This window comes from Crinia signifera, chromosome 9, assembly GCF_055691185.1.
Source record: "Crinia signifera chromosome 9, ASM5569118v1, whole genome shotgun sequence".
Lineage (NCBI taxonomy): Eukaryota > Metazoa > Chordata > Amphibia > Anura > Myobatrachidae > Crinia > Crinia signifera.
Genome location: NC_139225.1, coordinates 132,863,426 through 132,889,178, shown reverse-complemented (window position 1 = coordinate 132,889,178; position 25,753 = coordinate 132,863,426). Strand labels below are relative to the sequence as shown.

The following is a 25,753-nucleotide window of genomic DNA, read 5'->3' as shown; positions in this document are numbered from 1 at the left end:
TCAATCAACCAGCATATGGTCTGTGATAACAGGCCGTCTTTGGCTGTGGCCACATGGAGGGTTTACGAAAGCACATTGCGGAAAGTAAATTCAATCAGGGCTGAATCAGCCCCTTTATTAGAAGTCTCCTGTTTTTAAATAGGTACAAGCATAGGTTGGTGCTCCAGGCACATCATTACTAAATTCCCATTTTCCCGATGCTGCGCCCATGATCCTGTCGCTATTAAACTCACCATCGGGTATCCTTATGTTTACACTTACTAAACTTAAACCATAACTTAACACTAAAAATAAAGACACAGACACAAGTGCTGGCGTCTCAAAACTTAAATGTCAAATTTATTTTTGACAACTTGCTATTAACTAAAAATGGTGGCGGCACCAAAGAACGGTCGAGGAAGAAAAGTGTGGGGTAAACATCACCATACCATACACACATCGCTGGTGATCACTCTCCCTGCACAACCCACCCGTACAGATGGTGCGGTCATCTCCTGTGCAGGGGTATGGACTAATGACAATCGATGTCGAGGAGAGCGCACCCACTATCTACATACTAATACATCTACTGCCGCCGTAAGGAAAATAAATAGGGATGGGAGGGAGGGGATTTTCCAGAAAGAGGCAGATCACACTACCACATGATCACTCCTAGCCTGCCTACTCCTCCCCCAATACCCCTATTGGCTATACTATAAATCATTTACATATCCCTAAAACTTCTAACTAAAGTGCCAGCATCTCAGAACCCTTCAGTGGTTTATGTCACCTCATTGCTTAATCAGCTTTCGGTTTTTCTCTGTGATATACTCAACTACTACTGTATCATACCTCCCAACTTCTGTAACATAGGATTGCATAGACCATGCCTGAAAAGGGGTGTGACCTGCACAAATGAGGGCGTGTTGTATGCAAATGATTACATCAAATGGTCACGCCCCCTTTTCACCCTCCTTATCGCTGAATAGACGCTGTGCGCATGCGCACAACGTCTATTCCTTCAGGCTGGAGGGACTCCCAAAAAAACAGGACAGTCCCGCAAAAACAGGATTGTTGGGAGGTTTGCTATATATATATATATATATATATATATATATATATATATATATATATATATATATTACCCATGGTTGTCTACCTACCTGACCCTCTCCATCAGGGAGAAATGCTCTGTTCCTGGACTTCCCTGGTCATGTATGATTGCCATCACCTGCAGGGAGCTAGGTAATAGATAAGAAAGGTGTCACCACAGGTGCTGGCAATCATACATTACCAGGGGAGTCCAGGAACAGAACATTGGTACTCTTTACCTAGAACGGCGCCCATCGCGGTGATCGCGACATCGCGGGCAGTACATAAACGGCCGCGACGCGATGCCCGCGATCACCGCGATTTTCCCATAGGGAACAATGTTAAAAAGCCTGATTGACCGCGATTTTGCATTCAATGCCTCAATGCCCGCGATTTTCACATAGGAATCAATGTTAAATGGGCTACAGAGCCCAAATAGGCAGAATTAACCCTTAAATGTCCCCCCAATTTTTGTACGCCACCCCACGATCCACGCCAACCCGAAGCGTGGCGAGCGCAGCGAGCCCGCGAGGGGCGGCGGTACGCGTCCTCCGACCTTTCATGCCCTACTATCCACGTCGGCGTGGAGTTGAGAATAGAATAGTGTGGACGCGGATACCTTCACAGGTAAACGCGTCCCCTCGCGGGCTTCACAGGTGTCCGCTTTTCGCCACGGATACCTGTGAAGCCCGCGAGGGGACGCGTATAACTGTGAAGGTATCCGCGTCCCCTCGCGGGGCTCGCTGCGCTCGCCACGCTTCGGGCTCGGTGGCTCGCTGCGCTCGCCACACTATTCTATTCTCAACTCCACGCCGACGTGGATAGTAGGGCATGAAAAGGTCGGAGGACGCGAATTATGTGAAAATCGCGGGCATTGAGGCATTTTAAAGTAAAATCGCGGTCAATCAGGCTTTTTAACATTGTTCCCTATGGGAAAATCGCGGTGATCGCGGGTACACGATTTTTATGTACCCGCGATTTACCCGCGATGCCCGCGATGACCGCGATTTTTTACCCCCGACGCCCGCGATTCTAATCGCGGGCGCCGTTCTAGGTAAAGAGTACCAGAACATTTTCTCCCGCATGGAGAGGGTCAGGTAGGCAAGTCTGCTTTATTAATACGTTTTTCAATATGATTTAATGATCTGTGCTGAGACATGGATATACTTAAAACCTGGACTGTTGGTGATGCTTGGTAATCCAGTTTGGGGACTACAGTTTTAGGCCCTTATTCAGATCTCATCTCAGTACAAACTTGTTCTCAAAATGAGTAAAACCATGTGCAAAGCAGGTGGGGCAGATATAACATGTGCAAAGAAAGTTACATTTGGGTGGGATGTGTTGAAACTGAAATCTAAATTGCAGTGTAAAAAAAAAATGCAGCCAGTATTTACCCTGCACAGAAACAAAATAACTCACACAAATCTCTCTCTGCACATGTTACATCTGCCCCACCTGCAGTGCACATGGTTTAACTCATTTTGAGAACAAATTTGTACTGAGGTCAGATTTGAATAATGTCCATAGACCTCTCCTGTATCAGCAATAGGATGTGCAGCTTTTCCTCCCACCCACTCTCTTCTTCACTCCCCAGCCCAGAACATGAAACCTAAGAGCATCCATTGTTCAATGACCTTCCTGCACTGTGCTATGTATGCCAATGCTGCCACTGTACATATCAAACCCTTGTCAGCTCTCAGTTGGCAGTCATGGAAAGTACTTACATTCACCCCTTGGGTCTTCCCAAAACAAAACTTGAGATATGGCCAGATACGTTCCCTAGGTCAACACTATGAAGGTCAACATACATTATGTCGACCACTAAAGGTTGTCAGGGCTAAGGTCGACACATGATATAGGTTGATGTGTCTAAGATCAACAAGATCAAAAGGTCGACACAAACATTAGGTTGACAATGGGAAGATCAACCGTTAAAAGGTGTTTTTTTTTCTGCCCTAGTGGATGGTAGAGTATTTCATACTCTACCATCCACTAGGGCAGCGGTGGGGAACCTCTGGCCCGCAGGCCGTATATGGCCCCCGCAGACGGTCTGTGCAGCCCGCCCACTCGCCCGGCGGCTGCTTAGGGAGTCAAGTATAGGGGAAATCTCTCAAGAGCTACCGACCTCTCGTGAGATTTCCCCTGTACTTGACTCCCTGCACAGCCGCCAGACCACACAGACCGGCAACTCTTAAACTGCGGCAGCCGCTGGAACGTGGGACGGCTGTCCAGGCGAATTTGTATTTTTTGCCAATACAAACGGCCCTTGTCCCCAAAAAGGTTCCCCACCCCTGCACTAGGGCATGGAGGGAGAATATAATAGTGACACTGTGCCTGAAGCATGGCAAGCGCAGCAAGCCATGTGAGGGGTGCGGTACACTGTCCATGTCGACTTTTTGACTGTCCAACTAATGCTAATGACAGGGGTTTATTTCTTAAAGCCACTTACATATTAGAGGATACTGTGAACAATAATCACTAACAAAGGGGCTTCTCAGCGATAACGTTCACAGTATCGTCTAGTGCAGGCATGTCCAACATTGGCCCTCCAGATGTTGTGATACTACACATCCCAGCATGCTTTGCCACAGTTTTGCTATTAGAGAATGCTAAAACTATTGAAAAGCATGCTAGGATGTGAAGTTTCAAAACTTCTGGAGGGCCAACGTTGGACAGGATTCGGTATGAAATCCCGACAGGGTCAAAATCCCGAATGGGTCAAAATACCGACAAGGACAAAATCCCGACATGGACAAAATCCCGACATGGACAAAATCCCGACAGGGTCAAAATCCTGACATTTAAAATCCCAACAGGGTCAAAATCCCGACATATAGAATGTACAGGTGAAACAGTCTACATGCCTTTTGGTCGACAGGTGCGAGGTCGACATGGGTTTTTTCACAGTTTTTTTACCCGAATGTCGACACAGTCGACATGGACACAATTGCAAGTGAACCGCAGCCCCTCGCATAGCTCGTTTCGCTCGCAATGCTGCGCTCGGCACACTATTTTATTCTCCCACCACGCCCTAGTGGATGGTAGGGCATGAAATACCGCCTGTCGGCACATGTCGGTTCAAAAAACAGTGAAAAAGCCCATGCCGACCTCGCACCTGTCGACCGAAAGGCATGTAGACTGTTTCGGGATTTTAAATGTCGGGATTTTGACCCTGTCGGGATTTTGACCCTGTCGGGATTTTGACCGTCGGGATTTTGACTGTCGGGATTTTGACTGCATCCCGTTGGACATGCCTGGTCTAGTGTGTACACTCAATATCGTTAAGGATGATTGCAGTCTTCTGAACATGCAGGTCAATTTAGCTATATAGCCAAAGAACCTGACTGTTCAGCGGGTCCCAGTGACATCACTGAACAATATCGGTGGCCGGTATCTTTCAGTGTGTACGCGCAGTATTGGGAACTGCGTCCGCTATTAATAATTATATCCGCCGCGTTCCCTGGTGTTATTGTGTATGGGGCTTAAGACTGGAGCTCTGTTGAAGATGGGATGGTGCCCGTAGCAACCAATCAGAAGCTACTTATTTGTTTAGCACTTTCTAGAAGATAATGGATAGAATCTGATTGGTTGCCCAGAGCAACATCCCATCTTCAATAGCACTCCCATCTTAGTAAAAAAAACACAGTGTCTGGGGTCCCAATCAGTAGGTCGTCATGCACAATGTTGACATTGACGAAAGCAAGAAGCAAAAAAGGTCAACACGATTCAAGCCACGTGCGGGTACATGCTACACTAATTGGGGGTTCATGTGCTCAGATGTTGACATTAAAATCTAAAAACTCATGCCGACTGTTTCAGTATTTTTAGATTTTAATGACGACATTTGAGCACATGAACCCCCACTTAGTGTAGCATGTACCCTCACATGGCTAGATTAGTTTGCAATGACCAGGTGCACACCTTTCCAATCGGAGTCCACGTTCATGTTAATGTTTGAACAAGTCCCCCAAAAAATTCTTACCCTTGCCATGTTGCCATGTTGATCTTTTGCTTTTTGTCGACCTTTGGGGAATATTGACCTTTTTAATGTTGACCTATCATCCGAATCCGCTTTTGGGAGTCAGAGTCACATGTTCCTGTTTCTTTCCTAGCTATATTCTGTCTCCTCCCAAGTTTGCTTCTCACAGTTTGCACTCCACCCAATCAAAAGGTGTCCCCTTCACAAAACCCTTCACAAAAACCCAATCACTAATGTGTTTATTGGCCAACCAGTGCTCAACAAAATCCTCCACCTCACAGAGGCAAGTTTTATTTTAAAACCCCACCTTAATCTTGCTCCCCAGGGCAGCTGCCCACACACCCCTTGAAATGGAGTTGTAATACATTTCCTTTTATAATTGACCAATGTTTATCCAGCAGAGAGCAATGGGAAGTGGATTCAGCCAACGTGGCCTAATAACGCCATTCATTGGGCCAAATGCACTAATAAACAGCCAGCCAATCAGCTCCTGCCTGACATTTCTCAAACATAGTCTGTGGCATGACAGGTAGGAGCTGATTGGCTGGCTGTTTATCACTCTCCATTTGATCACTTTTGAAGCTTAGTGCATCTGGCCTACCGTATGGTGGCAGGTTGTGATCCAATCAGACTTAACTCCAAAAATGAGTGAAGTTCTCGTTTGCAGAAAGAGACAAAACCACCCGGCTCTGCTGCAACTCTGTAAGAGGGTTTGTAGAAGGCAGGAAGATGTCACCAGGGTATTGTGCATCCGGTGTCACCGCGTGCGTGACTACATGACCAGAGCCTTGTGCTACAGTCTGGCACATGTGTGACCGGCTTTTCCATCTGCTCCTAGCTGAGCACAGACAAGCAGCGGCCATTGCTCTCTGCATGACAGAACTGCAGTCCTCCCCTGATATTTCTCCTATTTTATTATGTACGAGACACATCAAAACCCCATCTGCCGTTCACGGTCTGTACTCTAGATTGGGAGCCAGCAGCGGTGTTCCTCAAACGCTTCCAATGTATGATCATTCCCCAATCAACCAGCCTAAGGGACACCATATATATCGATCATGTAACACTTTAATATCCTACCTAGTACCCATCCTCAGCCCTTGTCTGCTCTGTGTATAACATATTGCATGGTAGTTGCCAGCCTTCCCCGAGCATTTTACATCTTTGCTGGATAAAGCACTGTAATATGCAGAATGACTTCACTGCTCGGCGGATCTCCAAATAGTCGAGTTAATGAATCCTCTGCAAATTACCAGGATGCTTTAATTAAAGGAACTCTCTGTTAGAGGATACAATTTGATGTCATGTTTCAGTTTATGTCATGTCTCAGATTTAGGGGCCTATTTATCAATGATTGCTGAATCAGCCCGCTAAGTGTCATCTCTTACGGCCGCTGTCCGCAGAGGTGAGAGATGATTGGCTGGAGCAATTTATCACTCAACATATGCGCATAAGAAGCTGTCACGGCGGAATGACTGCAATAAGGAGATAACTATCACTATCGTGTTACCTCTGGGAGCTCTCCCGCTGTATTTACTGCATATGGGTAGATACTACATCCAAGTGGGCTAAAGGAGGATGATGAGGTCACAAAATTGTGACATCATCATTAGTGGAGGAATCAGCACTCCGAGGGATCAATTGTACAGGGGAGGTTAGGGTTAATCTACAGGAGTGGGATCAAGTGCATTGGAGGGGATGCAGTTACAATCCCGGCGTTCAGAATCCCGACGCCGGAATCCCGGCGTTCAGAATCCCGACGCCGGAATCCCGACCGCCGAAATGCCGACACTTTCTCCCTCCGTGGGTGTCCACGACACCCCTGGAGGGAGAACAAATTAGTGTGCCGAGCGTAGCGAGGCACCGGGCCCGCTGCGTGGCGAGCGCAGCGAGCCCGCAAGGGGGGGCGATCCACGTCCCCCCCTTGTCGGCATTTCGGCTGTCGGGATTCCGGCGTCGGGATTCTGAACGCCGGGATCCCGACCGCCGGGATTCAATACTGAATCCCATTGGAGGAGGTCAGGGTTATACTTTGGGAGTGGGATCCAGTGCACCGGGGGAGGGGAGGGTTAGGTAACGTTTGGAAGTTAAGGTTAGGCTTTCGGAGTGGTATCCAGTACAGCGGGTGAGGTTAGGTAACAGGTGGAAGTTAGAGTTAGGCTACGGGAGTGGGATCCAGCACACCACGGTGGAGGTTAGGGTTAGGTAACGGTTGGAAGTTAAGGTTAGGCTTTGGAGAGAGATCCAGTACAGCGGGTGAGGTCAGGGTTAGGTAACAGTTGGAGATTAGAGTTAAGGGCCCCATACATCAGCAATTAATTGTGACAATTTTCAGATATGGAGATGATTGCCACAATTAATTTTAGATGTGTGGGCTCTCCCTTTTGGCAATCCCAATCACAATCGCCAATCGATTGCTTAATCAGGTTTTTAAACATGTTTAATAATCTGGTATTATCTGCAGATCTTTTTCTTCATCTATTTACATTATGAACAGCTGAAATGACAATCGATTGGGGCAATTTCCAGATATGAAGATGGATCTTTAGATGGAAAAATCTGCCGATCACTGAAAAAAACTGTAATGTGTGGGCAAAGTCAGATAGATCTGAAAATCCATTTATCTGGCCAAAATATCCCAATATCTGAAAATCCATAAATTGTGATTGCTGATGTATGTATGCATCCCTGCTACCCCCAAAACACCCTCTATCTTTATTTCACTGGCTCTCTTATGGTTACAATAATCACTGTGATCTGTTGGGATCTGATGGCGTGCTGTGTGCTGGATTTTGTAACCAACCCTTTTCCACCTACAGTAGTTGCCTCGGAATCTCCCATTTAGGGCCTGCACAGAAACGTGACGGTGACAGGAGGAACTCAATCTGCACAGGAAGTATTAGTACAATAGGGCCTGAACTAGGGATGGCCATCGTTGCCTTTGCCATCGATGGTTGCCATCGATGGCAAAAGTAAAACAGCCCATCGATAGTGTATAACCATTCTATGGATAACCATCGATATTTTTGCATATCGATGGTCATCCATTTTCTCTGATTGAGTGGCCTGTGGGCCAATCAAAATGTGGGGGCGGGGCTTCGCGGGTGTCGGGGGCAGAGCTATGCTCCGTGTCCCGGCACTGTAGGGAAAAAGCAAAAATGAAACTATTCGTTTAAGCTTTACATCGATGGTGGGAAACCATCTGGTTCTTCCCCATCGATGGCAAAACTATTCGACATCGGCCATAAACCATCGATGATTTCTAATCATCGATGGTCAATGGCCATCCCTAGCCTGAACCAGTGCTGGAGGGGAGCAGGTTCAGGAGGAGGATGAGAAAGAATCCCCATCCTGAAAGGTTCTATAATCTATATGAATATAGCTAAGCGACACATTAGGGTTCTGTTAGAAGTAACAATAGGCAGACCAGACGGGCTTCGTGCTTATACATTGTTAAATTCTCTGTTTCCCAGTTTAGCACAAACAATACATGACACGCGAACGGTTCTTTAATATCTGGAAATCTGATCAACCTGACACCACAGATGTGCTGGCTCCAACAGCATCTGCAGAGAATGCGCTGCTCATCCATTAACCAACACCATTCCCTGCGCGCTGCATCCGAAATATCACATCTATTCACATCAGCTTCCTGCGCCGCTCCAACACATACACTCACTCTGCAGCGTTCCGTACAGGTCATCAATAAACGGGTCAGAGGCATTCTCATTGGGCCGTGTCCTGTGTGATATTACATCTGTGCCGGCTGTAGTGCTGGAGACAGTGCTGATGTTCACCACAGCAGCAGTAACATGTGTGGAAAGTCACATATCTGCAATACATTAATGATTCCCCGCTGGCTTCTGCATTCCCAACATTTCCTTTTCTTCTTTCCCCTTATGAAAGTACAACCGGCGAACGCTGCCTGATAATGAATAAACTATGAAGCGATAAGCTAGATTGGCATATTACGCATATTCAGTCATTTACATCAGTCCCTGCGCCAGTGGCTCTTACAATCCATGGTCCTGGTTAAGAGATGTCAGCGCTGGACGCACTGGAGCAATGTTCTGTCGTTGCACATGCACAGGGCTGCCATCAGGGCTGGACTACTGGGACTCCTGTCCCGGGCCGAGGCAGCGAAGGGGCCCATACTTGTATTGGTGACGGGCCACCAGCTCATCGCAGCTGGCTCACAGGCAGGTGGTCATGGAGAAAGTGACAAGGCATTCTAAAAGTGCTGCCGGCTGCATGCCAATTGGAGCTTGCGGACCGGCACAACCCCCCCTTCCCAGGGAGATTCAGTCACTCTTATACAGGCCCCATATCCAGGTAGTCAATCTATGAGCCAAGGGCAAAATCTTATGGGTGTTCAGAGCTGCCCTTTGCCAACCAGCCAGCGGCAGGGGGGTTGGTGAGCGGCAGAAACAAATTCAGGGGTCAGTCTGTGTGTATTCCATTGGGCAGGGCAGTAGTAACTCAGCTCCATGAGCCCAGCGGCGCTGACAGAGCCTCCGGAGCCGGACCCAGACGCAGCTGCCACGTTACCGCAATCATTGATGCCAAGCGGCCAGAGGGCAGCCGCATTGGGACCACAATCATTGATCCTGAGCGGGCAGACCTCAAGCAGGCAGCGGTGAGTGACAAAAGGCGCTGCCGCCAGCTTCAATCATGGTGGCAGCGCTTGTCACTCGCCATTGCCCGGTCCGCTGGTAATATATAAAAACCGGAACGGACTACACTCCGGACCGCCGGACAGGACATCACAATTTGCAGTCCGGAGCTTGTAGGGTCCGGTCCGGGGGTTGTCCTGTCCCGGGGGTGTCTTGTCCGGGGGGGTCCCTGTGATAGCTATCACCAGGGACATGGGGAAGGGGTGATTACAGCCTCCCTGTGTGGTCCGGACCGTCCGGTTTTTGCTACATGCCCGGACCCAGGGCAGGCAAGAGAAATCTTGGGGCCCGGAACACTGTTATATCTGAGGCCCCCCAACACCGAACGCGGATTGTTATTACATTGCATATTGAATGTGTTTTTTTATTAATAGAAATAAACGGATAATTAATATTCACAATGCAATATAATAGGGAAGGGCAGATGGGAGGGCTCAGCATTGTGCGTTGTGTGGTTTGGTGTGTTGTGTCATTAAACTCATTAGTACGGGTAGCCAGACAGGTGATCATGCAGTCATGCTTACAGACCTTGAGTTCCTCAAAGCTTTGGGGCCCCACAAATGGTCGGGGCCCGGTACGAGTGTCCCCTTTGACCCCCCCCTCCTGTCGCCTGCCCTGCCCGGACCATACAGGGAGGCTTTATTCTCCTCCTGCTCCTCTCCCTGGTGACAGGTGTGACAGGCAGCCCCCCCCCCCCCCCGCCCCCCCCCGGAGAGGACACCCCCCGGACCGGAGGCTACAAGCTCCAAAATGCAGTTTGATGTCTGGTCCGGCGGTCCGGGGGTTTTGTCCTGGTCCGGTTTTCACCCATACCCTGGTCCGCTCAACCATGCTGTTGTAGCTGCCATCCGATCCCAATGCCTGTAGGTCACAACTGGAATCACTCTGTCTGGCTGTGAGTGACTTCATAGCTATAAGCAACCTGCCTGCTGCCGCCCATAAAATGTGATGCCCCTGGGCCCGTGCCTGGTGAGTGGGCCTCCGCAGCTCTCCTCCCTCCTGCTGTGCCAGGCAGCATCCTGCTCAGATGGCTGCAGGGGCTGCTGTGCTCTGCCGCCTCCTCCCTGCACCTCTTCCGGGTCACTAGTCTGGGCAGCACAGCAGGAGGACACAGGGTAGGTGGGGGCGGCGCAGATCGGAGGGGGTGGTGAAAAGAAGCCCATAGGTGTCTATGGGGTAACCCCAGCTAGAGCCCCAGTTGAAGCCCCACGGTGGGGCTATAATGCATATGAAAAATGCTGTAAAACTCCCGATACCAGGGTTTTTACCGCATTTTTAGTTTAGTACATCCCGCTCCCTATAACAGGGTCGAGATGTTGCCCATAGCAACCAATTAGATTTTAACTATTATTTTCTAGATTAGGTACTATATGTATGAGTAGAATCTGATTGGTTGCTATGGGCAACATCTCCTCTCCAACAAACCTACACTTTAGTAGACTTACCCAATTGTTCCTGGACCGCCAATCGCTGCACCGGACCCAGGACTGCCACGTTGGGGGCAAGCCCAGCACCAAGGTAAGCTGCTGGGCTGCCCCCAGCCTCCGTGAAACCCCCATCCGCGAGGCTGTACGCGCCCCCCGCCCGACCTCCATGACCCGGCATACACCTTTACACTGCCCGCTACGGTGCTACCCAAGGTTCTGCCTGTGTTCTACCCTGGTCTACACGGAAGCAGAAGAGTTAAAAAGAGAATGTTCCCCTGACGTTATATGTACCGCATAAAAGAAGAAAAGGTCGATTAAAAATGTTCCGTAGTTTGAACATATTGATACTTTATTTCATTTACATATGACAGTTTGGGATTAATTTTTTTTATCAAATTAAAAAAGGAACTGTACAGTACATCACGCTCTGTGAATTGAAGTATGACGGTGCATAATGATCACACATTGCTTTTAAATGACATTTTTTTTCTTTCAGTTACATATTTTATGATATGCAAAGATGTTCTCTCTCTCTTTCTCTCTCTCTCTCTCTCTTTTCCATCATGGCTGCCTGCACACTTTGGGCCTAATTCAAGTGTGATTCTAAGGGGACAAATTCTGTCTGTTCTGATGGTGGGATACACGCATACACGCAGACCCCCTGTGCAAACATTTTCGGCGAATATCACACTCGCCGAGGCGTTTACACAGAATGGGGAGGGAAGGGGGTGGGCAGGGGAATGCCCATTGTGCCCATGAAAACCATGGGCTTTCCCCTGGCATTCCCTGCTCGGGCAGGCGATTGACGTCACATGTTCTCTCTGTCTCTGGCTGTAATAAAGGTCAGTAGAGAATTACTTTCATTACTGAAGGCAGGATAAAACATTCAGTACTTGTTTCCTAGCAAGGCGCCCAGATTTTCTACGTACGCTAACGTAGTGAAATCGCATTGCATTGCATGCGCTTTTTGCATGACATGCGATTTTCCATATTTTCGGATGTATGATATGGCTGGTGTGAATGTGTTCCTAAAACACCCCCACTATCCTCCCCTATCCGAAGTGGGGGTATGAAAAGGTCGAAGGACGCGTTCCGCTGCCCCTCGAGGGGCTCGCTGCACTTGCTACGCTTCGGAGTGGCATGGAGACTGGGGGTGACACAATGGCATAGTAAGCACCCATCACATGGCATGGGTGCTTACACAATGCGATATTTCATTGTATAAGCACACCTGTGCACTTAATAAGGACATCGCATCGCATAGCACTATACATGGTACGTGATGCAATGAGATTTTCCTACGCAGAATAGCACACTAAGCTATTTGCTTAGTGGGCGTCATGCTAGGAAACAAGTACCAAATGATTTCTCCTGCTACCGGCCGCATGCAAGGGGATCCCCTTGTATGCTTGAGAAGGGATTCAGGTGGCGGGTGGGCCGGCGTTCAGGTGAATCTGTCCTCTTATGTATATGAATTTATATGCTTACTTGTCTTGTTGTCTACGGCATCACAGAACATCTATAGTGGCTTATAAATTAAAGATAATCATAGTATAAGGGGGCAATAGATGGGCTCATAAATAAGCTGTTACCAGGCAAAGTTTCAATATAATGCAATATATCCAATGAGCAGCGGGAGGCAGCAGCACTGCAGGAAAAATGGGCGCGGCACCGTGTTTCTAGCAATCTGCGCAATGGATTCTGAGCTCCCTATTGCTCAGACGTCACACTGCTGCTAGTGCGTACATCACCGCCGTGCCATTATTATAGAGATCTGAGCATGTTTAGTAGGGTCTGAGCGCTCTCGGCAGAGAGGAGGTGGCCTGGCTTGAGGAGGCTGCACACAGGCCACCTCTCTTGAAACGCCCCAGCCAATGAGGGAACAGAAACAAATTATTATTATTATTTTTTTTTTTTTAAACAAACCATTAATTTGATCAATGGTGTTCTTTTCTGGGTAAAACAAGTGGATTTGAGCATCAAGGTAATGTTATGTTAAAAAATAATTAGTAAGGACAACCAATAACTTAATGAAAACGACTGCCCACACTAGCTGAAAGTGCTGAGCAACAGGGTCAGAGAGGTGGATGCTTCCCTACCCTCCCCAAAAAGTGAGGAGGCTCCTGAAAATCAGGTCCCCTCTCGGACTACCAGAAGCCTGGGCAAGCCTACCGCCTTCCCCTGGACCCCTGCATTCCCCCTGGTATCCTTCTACCCTGCCGGTTAAATACCAGAATTTGCAGGTGTATGTGGAGGGGAAGGAGCTAAAATGATGCAAATCACGTCATTTCCACCCCACCCCCTCCACATACACCCACAAATCATGATATTTCTAAGTATGGGGGTGGGGCATGATGACATCAGGCTCTGGCCCCGCCCCCGAGAAGCACTACTAACAGTCTCCTCTCTGGGCTTCTCCAACTTTTTCCCAGAAACAAAAAGTCGGCAATTATAGTGTGGTGGTCCAGCCGCTCACCTTATTTCTCCTAGCATCACAGTTGCCTGTTACTGCTCTCTGGAAATTAATGTATACCTTTTAACTCTTGTTTCTGACATGCTCGGTTATAGTAAAACAATGTAACTGTATTATTATTATCATCATTATCAAACTTGGTTTAAGGCCACATGCCCCAATATAGTACCTCTTGGCCACGGAGTATTAATATCTAGCTACAGCCTCCTTTGTGTAATTTCTTCTAGGGGTAATCTATTCCCCCAGGGTAATCCCACGCAGTGCACCTAAAAGGGCTGCCGCACCTGGTACCTTGTCAGGGTGGAGTACACAACCCATGGAAGTTATTATCCAAAATGCCTGCACTGTCCCAGCGTTATGCTTACTGTGTGCTCCAGAGTCTCTTTTGTCTGTTACTGTACCACCAACATCCTCTATATTATATGTCTGTAAAGCGCCTTGAGTCCTGTTGGAGAAAGAAATAAAACTTACTATATATAGCACATGAATAATAAACGAATCCTCATGAATGTGTTCGATATCTCACTGTCTCCTTCTATCCTTGGCAGGATTCTGCTGACTGTGGTGGTCATTTTTCGAATCCTAATAGTGGCTATTGTCGGGGAGACGGTCTACGAGGATGAGCAGACCATGTTCATGTGCAACACTCTACAACCAGGCTGTAACCAAGCCTGTTACGACCGAGCGTTTCCAATCTCGCACATTCGGTACTGGGTCTTCCAGATAATCCTTGTCTGCACACCAAGCCTCTGCTTCATTACGTATTCAGTCCACCAGTCTGCCAAGCAGAGAGATCGGAGATACTCCTTTCTTTACCCCCTGCTAGAGAAGGAACTACCTCGGGAGAACCGAAGGATCAAAAATATCAACGGAATCCTAATGCAGAACCCGGACCTATCTTCCAAGGATGAGCCAGACTGCCTGGAGGTTAAAGAGATCCCCAGCACACCTAAGAAAGCGGCAAAGAGCCCCAAGGTCAAGCGCCAAGAAGGAATCTCCCGCTTTTACATAATTCAGGTATTCTTTAGGAATGCTTTGGAGATTGGCTTCCTCGCAGGACAATACTTCCTCTACGGCTTCAGTGTGCCACCCATCTTTGAGTGCGACCGCTACCCTTGCGTTAAGGAGGTGGAGTGCTATGTATCTCGGCCAACCGAGAAGACAGTCTTCCTGGTTTTCATGTTTGCAGTAAGTGGCATATGCGTCCTTCTAAACTTAGCTGAGCTGAACCACCTTGGGTGGAGGAAAATCAAGACAGCCATGAGGGGCGTTCAGGCTCGCAGAAAGTCTGTGTGCGAAGTGCGTAAAAAGGAGCCATCTACCCTGGCTCAAGTGCCAACGTTGGGGAGGACACAGTCCAGTGAGTCTGCTTATGTTTGACCCCTGGTGCCATCATGCCAACGGTTTAGAGTTCTCTTCTATACCATAGATAATGTAAGCAGAGCATAATACATTTTGGCTGAGTATGGCTTCTGTCTTCCAACCACCATTGGAGACCTTTGAAACGTTACTTGCAGCCTATCAATAATCATGGCTGCTAATCTGTAATAGGAAGCAGAATCTGTCTTGCAGCTGGGGAGCATGGGGTGGGACATAAGAGTTTGGGGAGGGAACCGAAAATATGGACAGTGTTTTTTTAAGACAACTTTGGGCCTGTAAAGTGAAGGGATCTGCTCAGTACTATAATATTATGTAATGTATCTTGTTTTATATTATGCCAGCTGCAGAATTGGCTAGTGATGGAGAAGGTTATTCTTGGGGGACTATACCAGGTTGTGTATATATTCAAATCTGCACTAACATTTAAGAAGCCATAATGTCAGGCAGGGAGGACAACAATACAATGATAGGGGTACTTTATAGAGGAGTTTCCAAACTTCTCATGACTGTTATATACCTCTCGTCCACTGCGAGCTGCCGCCTAATAAATATTCACCCTCAACCATCTGCTCCTGAAACAGACATGCCAATTACAATGCCTACTGAGGAGTCAGGATTTCTTTTTTTTTTCTAGCACATCACAGAGGGACACATGAACAGCCTCAGCATCCAGCAGGTAGGACACAGGAACACTGAGACATCCAGCAGGTAGGACGCAGGAACACTTAAAGATCCAGCAGGTAGGACGCAGGAACACTGAGACATCCAGCAGGTAGGACACAGGAACACTGAGACATCCAGCAGGTAGGATGCAGGAACACAAACATCCAGCAGGTAGGACGCAGGAACACTGAGACATCCAGCAGGTAGGACACAGGAACACTGAGACATCCAGCAGGTAGGACACAGGAACACTGAGACATCCAGCAGGTAGGACGCAGGAACACTAAAGGATCCAGCAGGTAGGACGCAGGAACACTAAAAGATCCAGCAGGAAGGACGCAGGAACACTGAGACATCCAGCAGTTAGGATGCAGGAACACTGAGACATCCAGCAGGTAGGATGCAGGAACACGGAGACATCCAGCAGGTAGGATGCAGGAACACTAAATGATCCAGCAGGTAGGATGCAGGAACACAAACATCCAGCAGGTAGGACGCAGGAACACTGAGACATCCAGCAGGTAGGACGCAGGAACACTAAAAGATCCAGCAGGTAGGATGCAGGAACACTAAATGATCCAGCAGGTAGGACACAGGAACACAAACATCCAGCAGGCAGGACGTAGGAACACAAACATCCAGCAGGTAGGACACAGAAACACTGAGTCCTCCAGCAGGTAGGATGCAGGAACACTGAGTCATCCAGCAGGTAGGATGCAGGAACACAAACATCCAGCAGATAGGACGCAGGAACACTGAGACATCCAGCAGGTAGGACGCAGGAACACTGAAATATCCAGCAGGTAGGACGCAGGAACACTGAGTCATCCAGCAGGTAGGATGCAGGAACACTGAGACATCCAGCAGGTAGGACGCAGGAACACTGAGACATCCAGCAGGTAGGACGCAGGAACACTGAGACATCCAGCAGGCAGGTGAAGAGAACGTTGAAAACATTAAATTGGCAGGGTACAGGAACACTAAAAAATCCAGCAGGCAGGATGCAGTAAAATTTAAATAGCATAAAGGTTGAAGGAACATTTAAAAGATCCAACCACCACTATAAGGAAACACTGAAACATCCAGAAGGCATGTCAAGGGAACACTGAAATGTCAGCAGGCAGGATGAGGGAACACTGAAATAGCAGGCAGAATGGAGGAACGCCAATATATAAGCAGGCAGAATGAAGGAACGCCCAAACATCTAGGGGGCAGTTTGAAGGAACCCTGAAAGTCCCACCAGGCAGAGTAAGGGAACGCTAGAACACCAATTAAGCGTTTTGAGTCAATACCCATCAGGTAGAGTGAGGAAATGCTGGAGCACCCATAAGAGGGACTGCTGGAACATCAAGGCTTCAGTATAAAGGCTTCATAGCAGATATCATACAATGGGGAACAGTTACTGTACTCGCATCACTTTGGATATTATAAAGTGTGCAACTTGATATTAAATACTTTTGCATGTTAAAATTAAATGTTAAGAATTGCTATGTGCAATATGAGATTATGCCTCCAAGTAGAGGAACTCCTAGGGAACATAAGGAGGGGATATAGTGGTTGTGATGTCAGCATGTTGTGGTGCTATCTGCATTTTTATAAAATATAATTATCATCAGCATTTACAATACACATACAGCATACGCAGGCCGGTGCAAGGTTTTCCGGCACCGTAGGCAAAACTTCTTCTTACTGCTCCAACCACCGCCCTCACACCAATACGACTTTCTAGAACCTCAGGTCAAAGTGCGGAGGTCGCGTCTTAGAAGTTCAGCACCTGCTGTTTGCAGTAAGTTTAACAAGGAGGCCTGCGTCAGAGCCATTCCTTAATTTTGTGATCTTCAGACTCATGGGTGCCCCCAAATTCTGGAGCCCCTAGAAAGCTGTCTAATAGTACAGCCAGCTCTGAGCATATGCCATACACAATAATTCATTCCTTTATAAAAACAGACTGAGGGCCAGATGCACTAAGCTTCAAAAGTGATAAAATGGAGAGAGATAAACAACCAATCAGCTCCTGCCTGACATTTTTAAATCCAGTCTGTGACATGACAGGGCAAAGCTGATTGGCTGGCAGTTTATCACTCTCAATTTTATCACTTTTGAAGCTTAGTGCATCTGGCCCATTGTTAATAAAATAATGAAATACTGCCTATCGGCACATGTCGACATTTTGGCTGTCGACCTTGCCATTGTCGGCCTAAGGTTTCTGTCGACATTCCAACCCTGTCGACATATATTTGAGTAAATACGATCCTAGTACATCACACACCCTCAGTAGGGGTCATGTTATAGTTTGGGTGATTTGGGCAGCAGCGATACCGTCCGTAACAGTTATTCCCCAGCTTATGTGATTGCTCAGATGGAACAGCACTTATGGACCATAACCCAATAAGAAGGCAATGCAACCTAGAGGGGACAGGCACACTTATAACTACCTCTGGTGCCCACCTTTGCCAAACCAAATCATAAAGCTGAGCCCGTGGTTGGCATATTAACATAGGGGCGTGGATAAAACCAAAAATACAGTAGAACCCCATCAAGCTCAACATTTTTATAACATGAGCTGAGGAAGGTGCAACAAAATCTCTGTCACGGTAGAAGCCCATTGAACATCACTGGGATGAAATCCAATTCATTCCATAAAGTGAACAAACCAATTGCTTCCAGGTTATACCCAACGATACTACCCTCCTGATAAAGCCCCCATTCCCCTAATACACAGGCTCCATTACAGAGAGCTCTTTAGACACAATTTAACACTGACGTTGCAGAAACCTTGTACTAGTTAATTAGGTTCCTTCTAAAGCGCCAACTGATCGGCGTGGCCAACTGAACATTTCATCAAGATTGATGAGGCGTCTGCAGGGAATGCCAGCATATCCATCTGGCTGATGACTTGGATGTGCCAGCATATGTGTGAATGTCAGCCATATGCACTACCGTGATCTGATTGCTTGGCACTTAAGCTGTGTGCCATGATATGCCCCTTGGGGGGCAGCTAAATGCACCTATTTCCAGCTTGTGTAGCATTCCCTTTAATAAGACATTGCTCCCTCTGAGCACTCTGTATACAGTAACCGGATTCATGATGTGGTGGAATTGTAAATAATCTTTAAATGATGTGACTCTAATGTGTATTTCTCTCCCTTATTAATCTGGACCCCAAACATGGTGCTATGTCATATTGCTGGAGCCAGGAAGCAGGACAGTGGCTTGGGCATGACAGCTGCAATGGGAAGCTAAGAAACATAAGGTTATTATTAAAGTGTGTAGTTCAAAAGTGCCACAAATCGCTCTTCTAACATGTAGCAGTAGGTGCATTACCAATACGGCATGTGCCACTGGTGCAGACTTGTGCGCAAGTGCAGATTCTAGACAGATCTAGAGATATTTAACAATACTCATTCTCCATCGGCTGCAGTGCAGGGGAAGCAGAATCTGGGCTTGCTATCAATTCTGCATTGGACGCACCATGTGTAAAATTAACAAAGAGGATGTAAACATTGTGCCTGATTCATGTTTGTAAATAAAGCAAAAACAGCATTTAGCGGTCTGGAACCAGTGGTACTGAGAAAAGGGGGGGGGGGGGGGGGTGGGTACTATTTACCCAGGCTTGGCTTTAATGCCGGGAGAGAGAGGACAGGCTGCTGCAGTTTCTCTTTTCAGCCCAGCGCAGTGAGCTGATGTGTGCTGAGCTGGGGAGAGAGGCAGCGGCCTCCTGTCCTCTCTCTCTCCCTGAGCGGATGTGTGACCAGAGCCGCCGAGAGGGGGGGGGGGGGGTACTAACTACCCGGGCTTGTTGGAGTGGCCCAGCAGGCGCCCTGGTCCGACCTTCCCCCTCCATCCCTCCCGAGCTGTGTGTAACCTGCCAACTGTCAGCCCCTTATAAGTTGTTGCTTTTTTACAATGGTGTGACCACGCCCCTCATTTTACCGGGGCCCGTTAGAGCTGTCGGCGGCTGTCTGGAACAAACTACATTTATTTTTTATCAAGTGCAAGTTAAATACTGGCTGCTTTTGCACGTAGCCGCACAAATGTTAGGCAGCTTTATTTTTATACTGCAATTTATATTTGAGTATTAACACACCTCACACAAATCTAAACCCCATTGCACACATTACATCTGCCCCACCTGCAGCGCAGCATGATTTTGCACCAATTGCTTGCGTTTTTGCTTTACAAACATGAATCAGCCCCACTCGACATAGACAGACCGATAGATATGCAAATGTTGAACATCATAAATAGAATCTCATGAATACCCAATGGAAGAGTTATCTGTAACCCATTTAATTGTGACAGCTGCTTTGGAATGTTCCTAAAAGTAATGTTGATAAACCATAGAATTATTTTCTGTAAGAGTATTTATTGTGCCCCGGCTAACATACCTAATACAAGATACATGTAATGATACCTTCTATTAGAAAAATACTACTTAGCCGTCGCCCAGATGCCGGAATTGGACCCAAAAGAAATCTACATATCGATCACATGACTTTTTTCTATTTATTTTTTTATAACTTATGAGATGTATGCAAAGCATGTGTTTAATATTTCTATTGGATCTGTTCTAGTTTTTAAAGACCAAATGTGGACAGAACGGTCATTTAACATCATGGCGATTGTTTTATAAGTAAATAATTCAGATCAGCAATGAAAAAAAAAATCATTTGGTTGTAATTCTTTAAATATGAATGGAAAAAAACAAAAAAAACCTGCCTGCATTGAGCAGATGATGTCTCAGGAGAGATATGGCAATGGGCGGGAAGTAACGGATATGTAGCAACTCTCCAAGAACAGTGAATAAGCCAGTCGTTAGATGTTACGCCGCAGACAGTGCGGTTCTGCGGTGACAAAGTCCAGCATGTAACTGTCTCAGGATACAGCAAAAATGGAATCTACTCAACTGCGTTTGTATCAACCAAATGTACAAAGTTATCCAACCTTTTCCAGACATTGACGTAATAAAGCCACATTTCTGGCATAGGGACTTGGGGTGGGGTAAACTAATGATGCAATGGTTTAAAATGTAATACAGGTGCAATATGCCCAGAATAATGTCTCAGGCATTCTGTGGAGAAACTATGAATTAATAAATGCTGATGTGTCTTCTTAATGTTACATGACTACATTACTGTTACATGGGGAAAATCAACACAGTGTGTAACATGATGTATAATGTTATGGAATAGTGGTACTGATACAGATCTGACACCTGTAGTGGGCGGGAGAGGACTTATATCTCACAGCTCCCTGCCCCTGTGTCACCCTGCAGTGGACGGGACAGAGTGTATATCTCACAGCTCCCTGCCCCTGTGTCACCCTGCATTGGGCGGGACAGAGTGTATATCTCACAGCTCCCTTCTCCTGTGTCAACCTGCAGTGGGCGGGGTTGAGTTTACATCTCACAGCTCCCTTCCCCTGTGTCACTCTGCAGTGGGCGGGACAGAGTGTATATCTCACTGCTCCCTTTTATTGTCACCCTGCAGTGGGCGGGACAGAGTGTATATCTCACAGCTCTCTTCTCCTGTGTCACCCTGCAGTGGGCGGGATTAGGTGTACATCTCACAGCTCCCTTCCTCTGTGTCACCCTGCAGTGGGTGGGACAGAGTGTATATCTCACTGCCTCCTTTTATTGTCACCCTGCAGTGGGCGGGACAGAGTGTATACCTCACTGCTCCCTTCTTCCAGCGAAAAACAGTGGGAGGAGCGATCAAAAAAGCTCCTGAAAAAAGTACACTCCACGGAAGTCCTGGATAGGTGGTGACCACACAAAAGAGCTTAAAAGGCCACCGTCCCCAGGTGAAGACTTTAGAAGATGCTGGGGAAGTCCTGGGTGGGCGGCGGCAATGCAAAAGAGCTTAAAGGCCTCCGCCCCCCCCCCCCAGGTGAACACACTGTAAATTAACATATTTAAATATTCGGTGTCATGTCTTTATTTTAATATTCCTTTTACAGGGGGACTATAGGTACAGTCTAGGTAACTCACCGTCTGCTGGTACTTGTGGTTCTCCAATTACCAGCATGCGGGGAGGCTTGCTGGGACCTCTTGTTCTGCTGTAAAAAGCAATATTATTCTTTCATTAAAGGACTATCAAGTTCCCCTCCTTCCCTTTTCCGCTCTCTTTTTATGTTTGTTTTGTCTGTTTTTTTAGGGAGGGGGGGGGGGGGGGGGCTTACCCTGGAAGCCCAAACCCCAAGTTACACCTCTGGCCACAGCTACTGCTTTTTGTCATACCTTCTCCACACACAAGCTTGCCGTCATTTCCCCTGGCGTGCCTGTGTGTGAGGTGCAGATGGCGTAGTGCTGTAAGTCACTCACCCTCCGTGCAGTTTGCAGCAATGTGCTGTGGTTGGGCCAGGCCATGATGAATTATTTCTCCAGGAGCACCTGAATCACACACCTGTCTAGTCGGAACCTGAAAACTGGTACACTCACTTGTACTTGCAGAACTTACCATATATTCCGCCACGCATCAAGGGATGAGCGTTGAGTATGGCATACAAACCACAGGGTACTGTATATACCTGTCACACTGTACTGTAGTAGTACTGTGCCTAGGCTTTGTGCAGGTCTGTAGCGCTCTGTATATACCTGTCACACTGTACTGTAGTAGTACTGTCCCTAGGCTTTGTGCAGGTCTGTAGCGCTCTGTATATACTTGTCACACTGTACTGTAGTAGTACTGTCCCTAGGCTTTGTGCAGGTCTGTAGCGCTCTGTATATACCTGTCACACTGTACTGTAGTAGTACTGTACCTAGGCTTTGTGCAGGTCTGTAGCGCTCTGTATATACCTGTCACACTGTACTGTAGTAGTACTGTACCTAATCTTTGTGCAGGTCTGTAGCGCTCTGTATATACCTGTCACACTGTACTGTAGTAGAACTGTACCTAGGGTTTGTGCAGGTCTGTAGCGCTCTGTATATATCTGTCACACTGTACTGTAGTAGTACTGTACCTAGGGTTTGTGCAGGTCTGTAGCGCTCTGTATATACCTGTCACACTGTACTGTAGTAGTACTGTCCCTAGGCTTTGTGCAGGTCTGTAGCGCTCTGTATATACCTGTAACACTGTACTGTAGTAGTACTGTCCCTAGGCTTTGTGCAGGTCTGTAGGGCTCTGTATACACCGGTCACACTGTACTGTAGTAGTACTGTGCCTAGGCTTTGTGCAGGTCTGTAGCGCTCTGTATACACCTGTCACACTGTACTGTAGTAGTACTGTACCTAGGCTTTGTGCAGGTCTGTAGCGCTCTGTATATACCTGTCACACTGTACTGTAGTAGTACTGTACCTAGGCTTTGTGCAGGTCTGTAGCGCTCTGTATATACCTGTCACACTGTACTGTAGTAGTACTGTACCTAATCTTTGTGCAGGTCTGTAGCGCTCTGTATATAACTGTCACACTGTACTGTAGTAGTACTGTACCTAGGCTTTGTGCAGGTCTGTAGCGCTCTGTATATAACTGTCACACTGTACTGTAGTAGTACTGTACCTAGGGTTTGTGCAGGTCTGTAGCGCTCTGTCTATACCTGTCACACTGTACTGTAGTAGTACTGTACCTAGGCTTTGTGCAGGTCTGTAGCGCTCTGTATATACTTGTCACACTGTACTGTAGTAGTACTGTCCCTAGGCTTTGTGCAGGTCTGTAGCGCTCTGTATATACCTGTCACACTGTACTGTAGTAGTACTGTACCTAGGCTTTGTGCAGGTCTGTAGCGCTCTGTATATACCTGTCACACTGTACTGTAGTAGTACTGTACCTAATCTTTGTGCAGGTCTGTAGCGCTCTGTATATACCTGTCACACTGTACTGTAGTAGAACTGTACCTAGGGTTTGTGCAGGTCTGTAGCGCTCTGTATATATCTGTCACACTGTACTGTAGTAGTACTGTACCTAGGGTTTGTGCAGGTCTGTAGCGCTCTGTATATACCTGTCACACTGTACTGTAGTAGTACTGTCCCTAGGCTTTGTGCAGGTCTGTAGCGCTCTGTATATACCTGTAACACTGTACTGTAGTAGTACTGTCCCTAGGCTTTGTGCAGGTCTGTAGCGCTCTGTATACACCGGTCACACTGTACTGTAGTAGTACTGTGCCTAGGCTTTGTGCAGGTCTGTAGCGCTCTGTATACACCTGTCACACTGTACTGTAGTAGTACTGTACCTAGGCTTTGTGCAGGTCTGTAGCGCTCTGTATATACCTGTCACACTGTACTGTAGCAGTACTGTACCTAGGCTTTGTGCAGGTCTGTAGCGCTCTGTATATACCTGTCACACTGTACTGTAGTAGTACTGTACCTAATCTTTGTGCAGGTCTGTAGCGCTCTGTATATACCTGTCACACTGTACTGTAGTAGAACTGTACCTAGGGTTTGTGCAGGTCTGTAGCGCTCTGTATATATCTGTCACACTGTACTGTAGTAGTACTGTACCTAGGGTTTGTGCAGGTCTGTAGCGCTCTGTATACACCGGTCACACTGTACTGTAGTAGTACTGTGCCTAGGCTTTGTGCAGGTCTGTAGCGCTCTGTATACACCTGTCACACTGTACTGTAGTAGTACTGTACCTAGGCTTTGTGCAGGTCTGTAGCGCTCTGTATATACCTGTCACACTGTACTGTAGTAGTACTGTACCTTATCTTTGTGCAGGTCTGTAGCGCTCTGTATATAACTGTCACACTGTACTGTAGTAGTACTGTACCTAGGCTTTGTGCAGGTCTGCAGCGCTCTGTATATAACTGTCACACTGTACTGTAGTAGTACTGTACCTAGGGTTTGTGCAGGTCTGTAGCGCTCTGTATATACCTGTCACACTGTACTGTAGTAGTACTGTACCTAGGCTTTGTGCAGGTCTGTAGCGCTCTGTATATACCTGTCACACTGTACTGTAGTAGTACTGTACCTAGGCTTTGTGCAGGTCTGTAGCGCTCTGAATATACCTGTCACACTGTACTGTAGTAGTACTGTACCTTATCTTTGTGCAGGTCTGTAGCGCTCTGTATATACCTGTCACACTGTACTGTAGTAGTACTGTACCTAGGCTTTGTGCAGGTCTGTAGCGCTCTGTATATACCTGTCACACTGTACTGTAGTAGTACTGTACCTTATCTTTGTGCAGGTCTGTAGCGCTCTGTATATAACTGTCACACTGTACTGTAGTAGTACTGTACCTAGGCTTTGTGCAGGTCTGCAGCGCTCTGTATATAACTGTCACACTGTACTGTAGTAGTACTGTACCTAGGGTTTGTGCAGGTCTGTAGCGCTCTGTATATACCTGTCACACTGTACTGTAGTAGTACTGTACCTAGGCTTTGTGCAGGTCTGTAGCGCTCTGTATATACCTGTCACACTGTACTGTAGTAGTACTGTACCTAGGCTTTGAGCAAGTCTGTAACGAGAAACTGCTCACTAAGCTGCAGGTATTACTGCAATCCAAAGTAGTCCCACACTCGCAGATTATTATCCCTGTGGCATGGAGCATTCCTCAAATGCAGCCTTCTATGTCTGCTACAACGCAGCACGGTCTGTGGATAAAGGATGTTCTACGAAGGCATTAATCTATGAAGGAAGGCAGGCAGGAAGTGTGACGGTGGCGGTCTTATTCTTACAGATCTCCTGCATCAATGGAAGGATCAACTACTCAGGGAGGCTCAGCCGCCAAATGCCATTTCTTTGAATTAATTATACGTTGTGCATTAATCACAACTCCATATAATGAGACCGTCACTGACCCGGAACATAAGATCAGAGGCTGTGGCCTAATGTGTGAGGACAGCCGACACTGCTGCGATCTCTTCCAGCCTCAGTCCTCGAACGGTTAAAAGGATCTCGCCAAGCGAGCAGAACAAGGTAGCCTCGGAGACTAGTGCGCTCACTCCTCTACACGCCAGCCCCCACCCTCCCTCGCTGCCATTAGATCCGCAGGGCGGCCTCGCGGCTAAATTTAGAATGTAAAAAGGACAGAGAAAAAAAATTACAAATTCAGTGTTTCTATTTCTGTGGCATCAGCAGGAAAGAAAGAGGGAGACCGAATGTAAGACATAGAAAATACATTAAACCCCTGAATAATACATGGAGCGCCGCCAA

General features: G+C 47.2%; 1 protein-coding gene across 5 annotated transcripts in view; it reads left to right on the top strand.

The window, feature by feature from the left end:
• LOC146036072 (gap junction delta-2 protein-like) overlaps window positions 1-20,787 on the top strand; it is a 37,098-nt gene extending 16,311 nt beyond the window's left edge. The window contains exons 2-3 of one of the 5 annotated variants that reach the window (XR_014460768.1): window positions 14,172-15,775; window positions 15,808-20,787. Coding sequence is in view for 1 of the 5 variants with exons in the window: in XM_083159846.1 (XP_083015972.1) it covers window positions 14,172-15,003 (832 nt within the window). In the remaining 4 variants the exon portion in view is untranslated. Of the gene's footprint in view, window positions 1-14,171 lie in introns of all 5 variants that reach the window. The other 4 variants (XR_014460771.1, XR_014460770.1, XR_014460769.1 and 1 more) reach the window with 4 other exon arrangements.
• The last annotated feature ends 4,966 nt before the right edge of the window (window positions 20,788-25,753 follow it).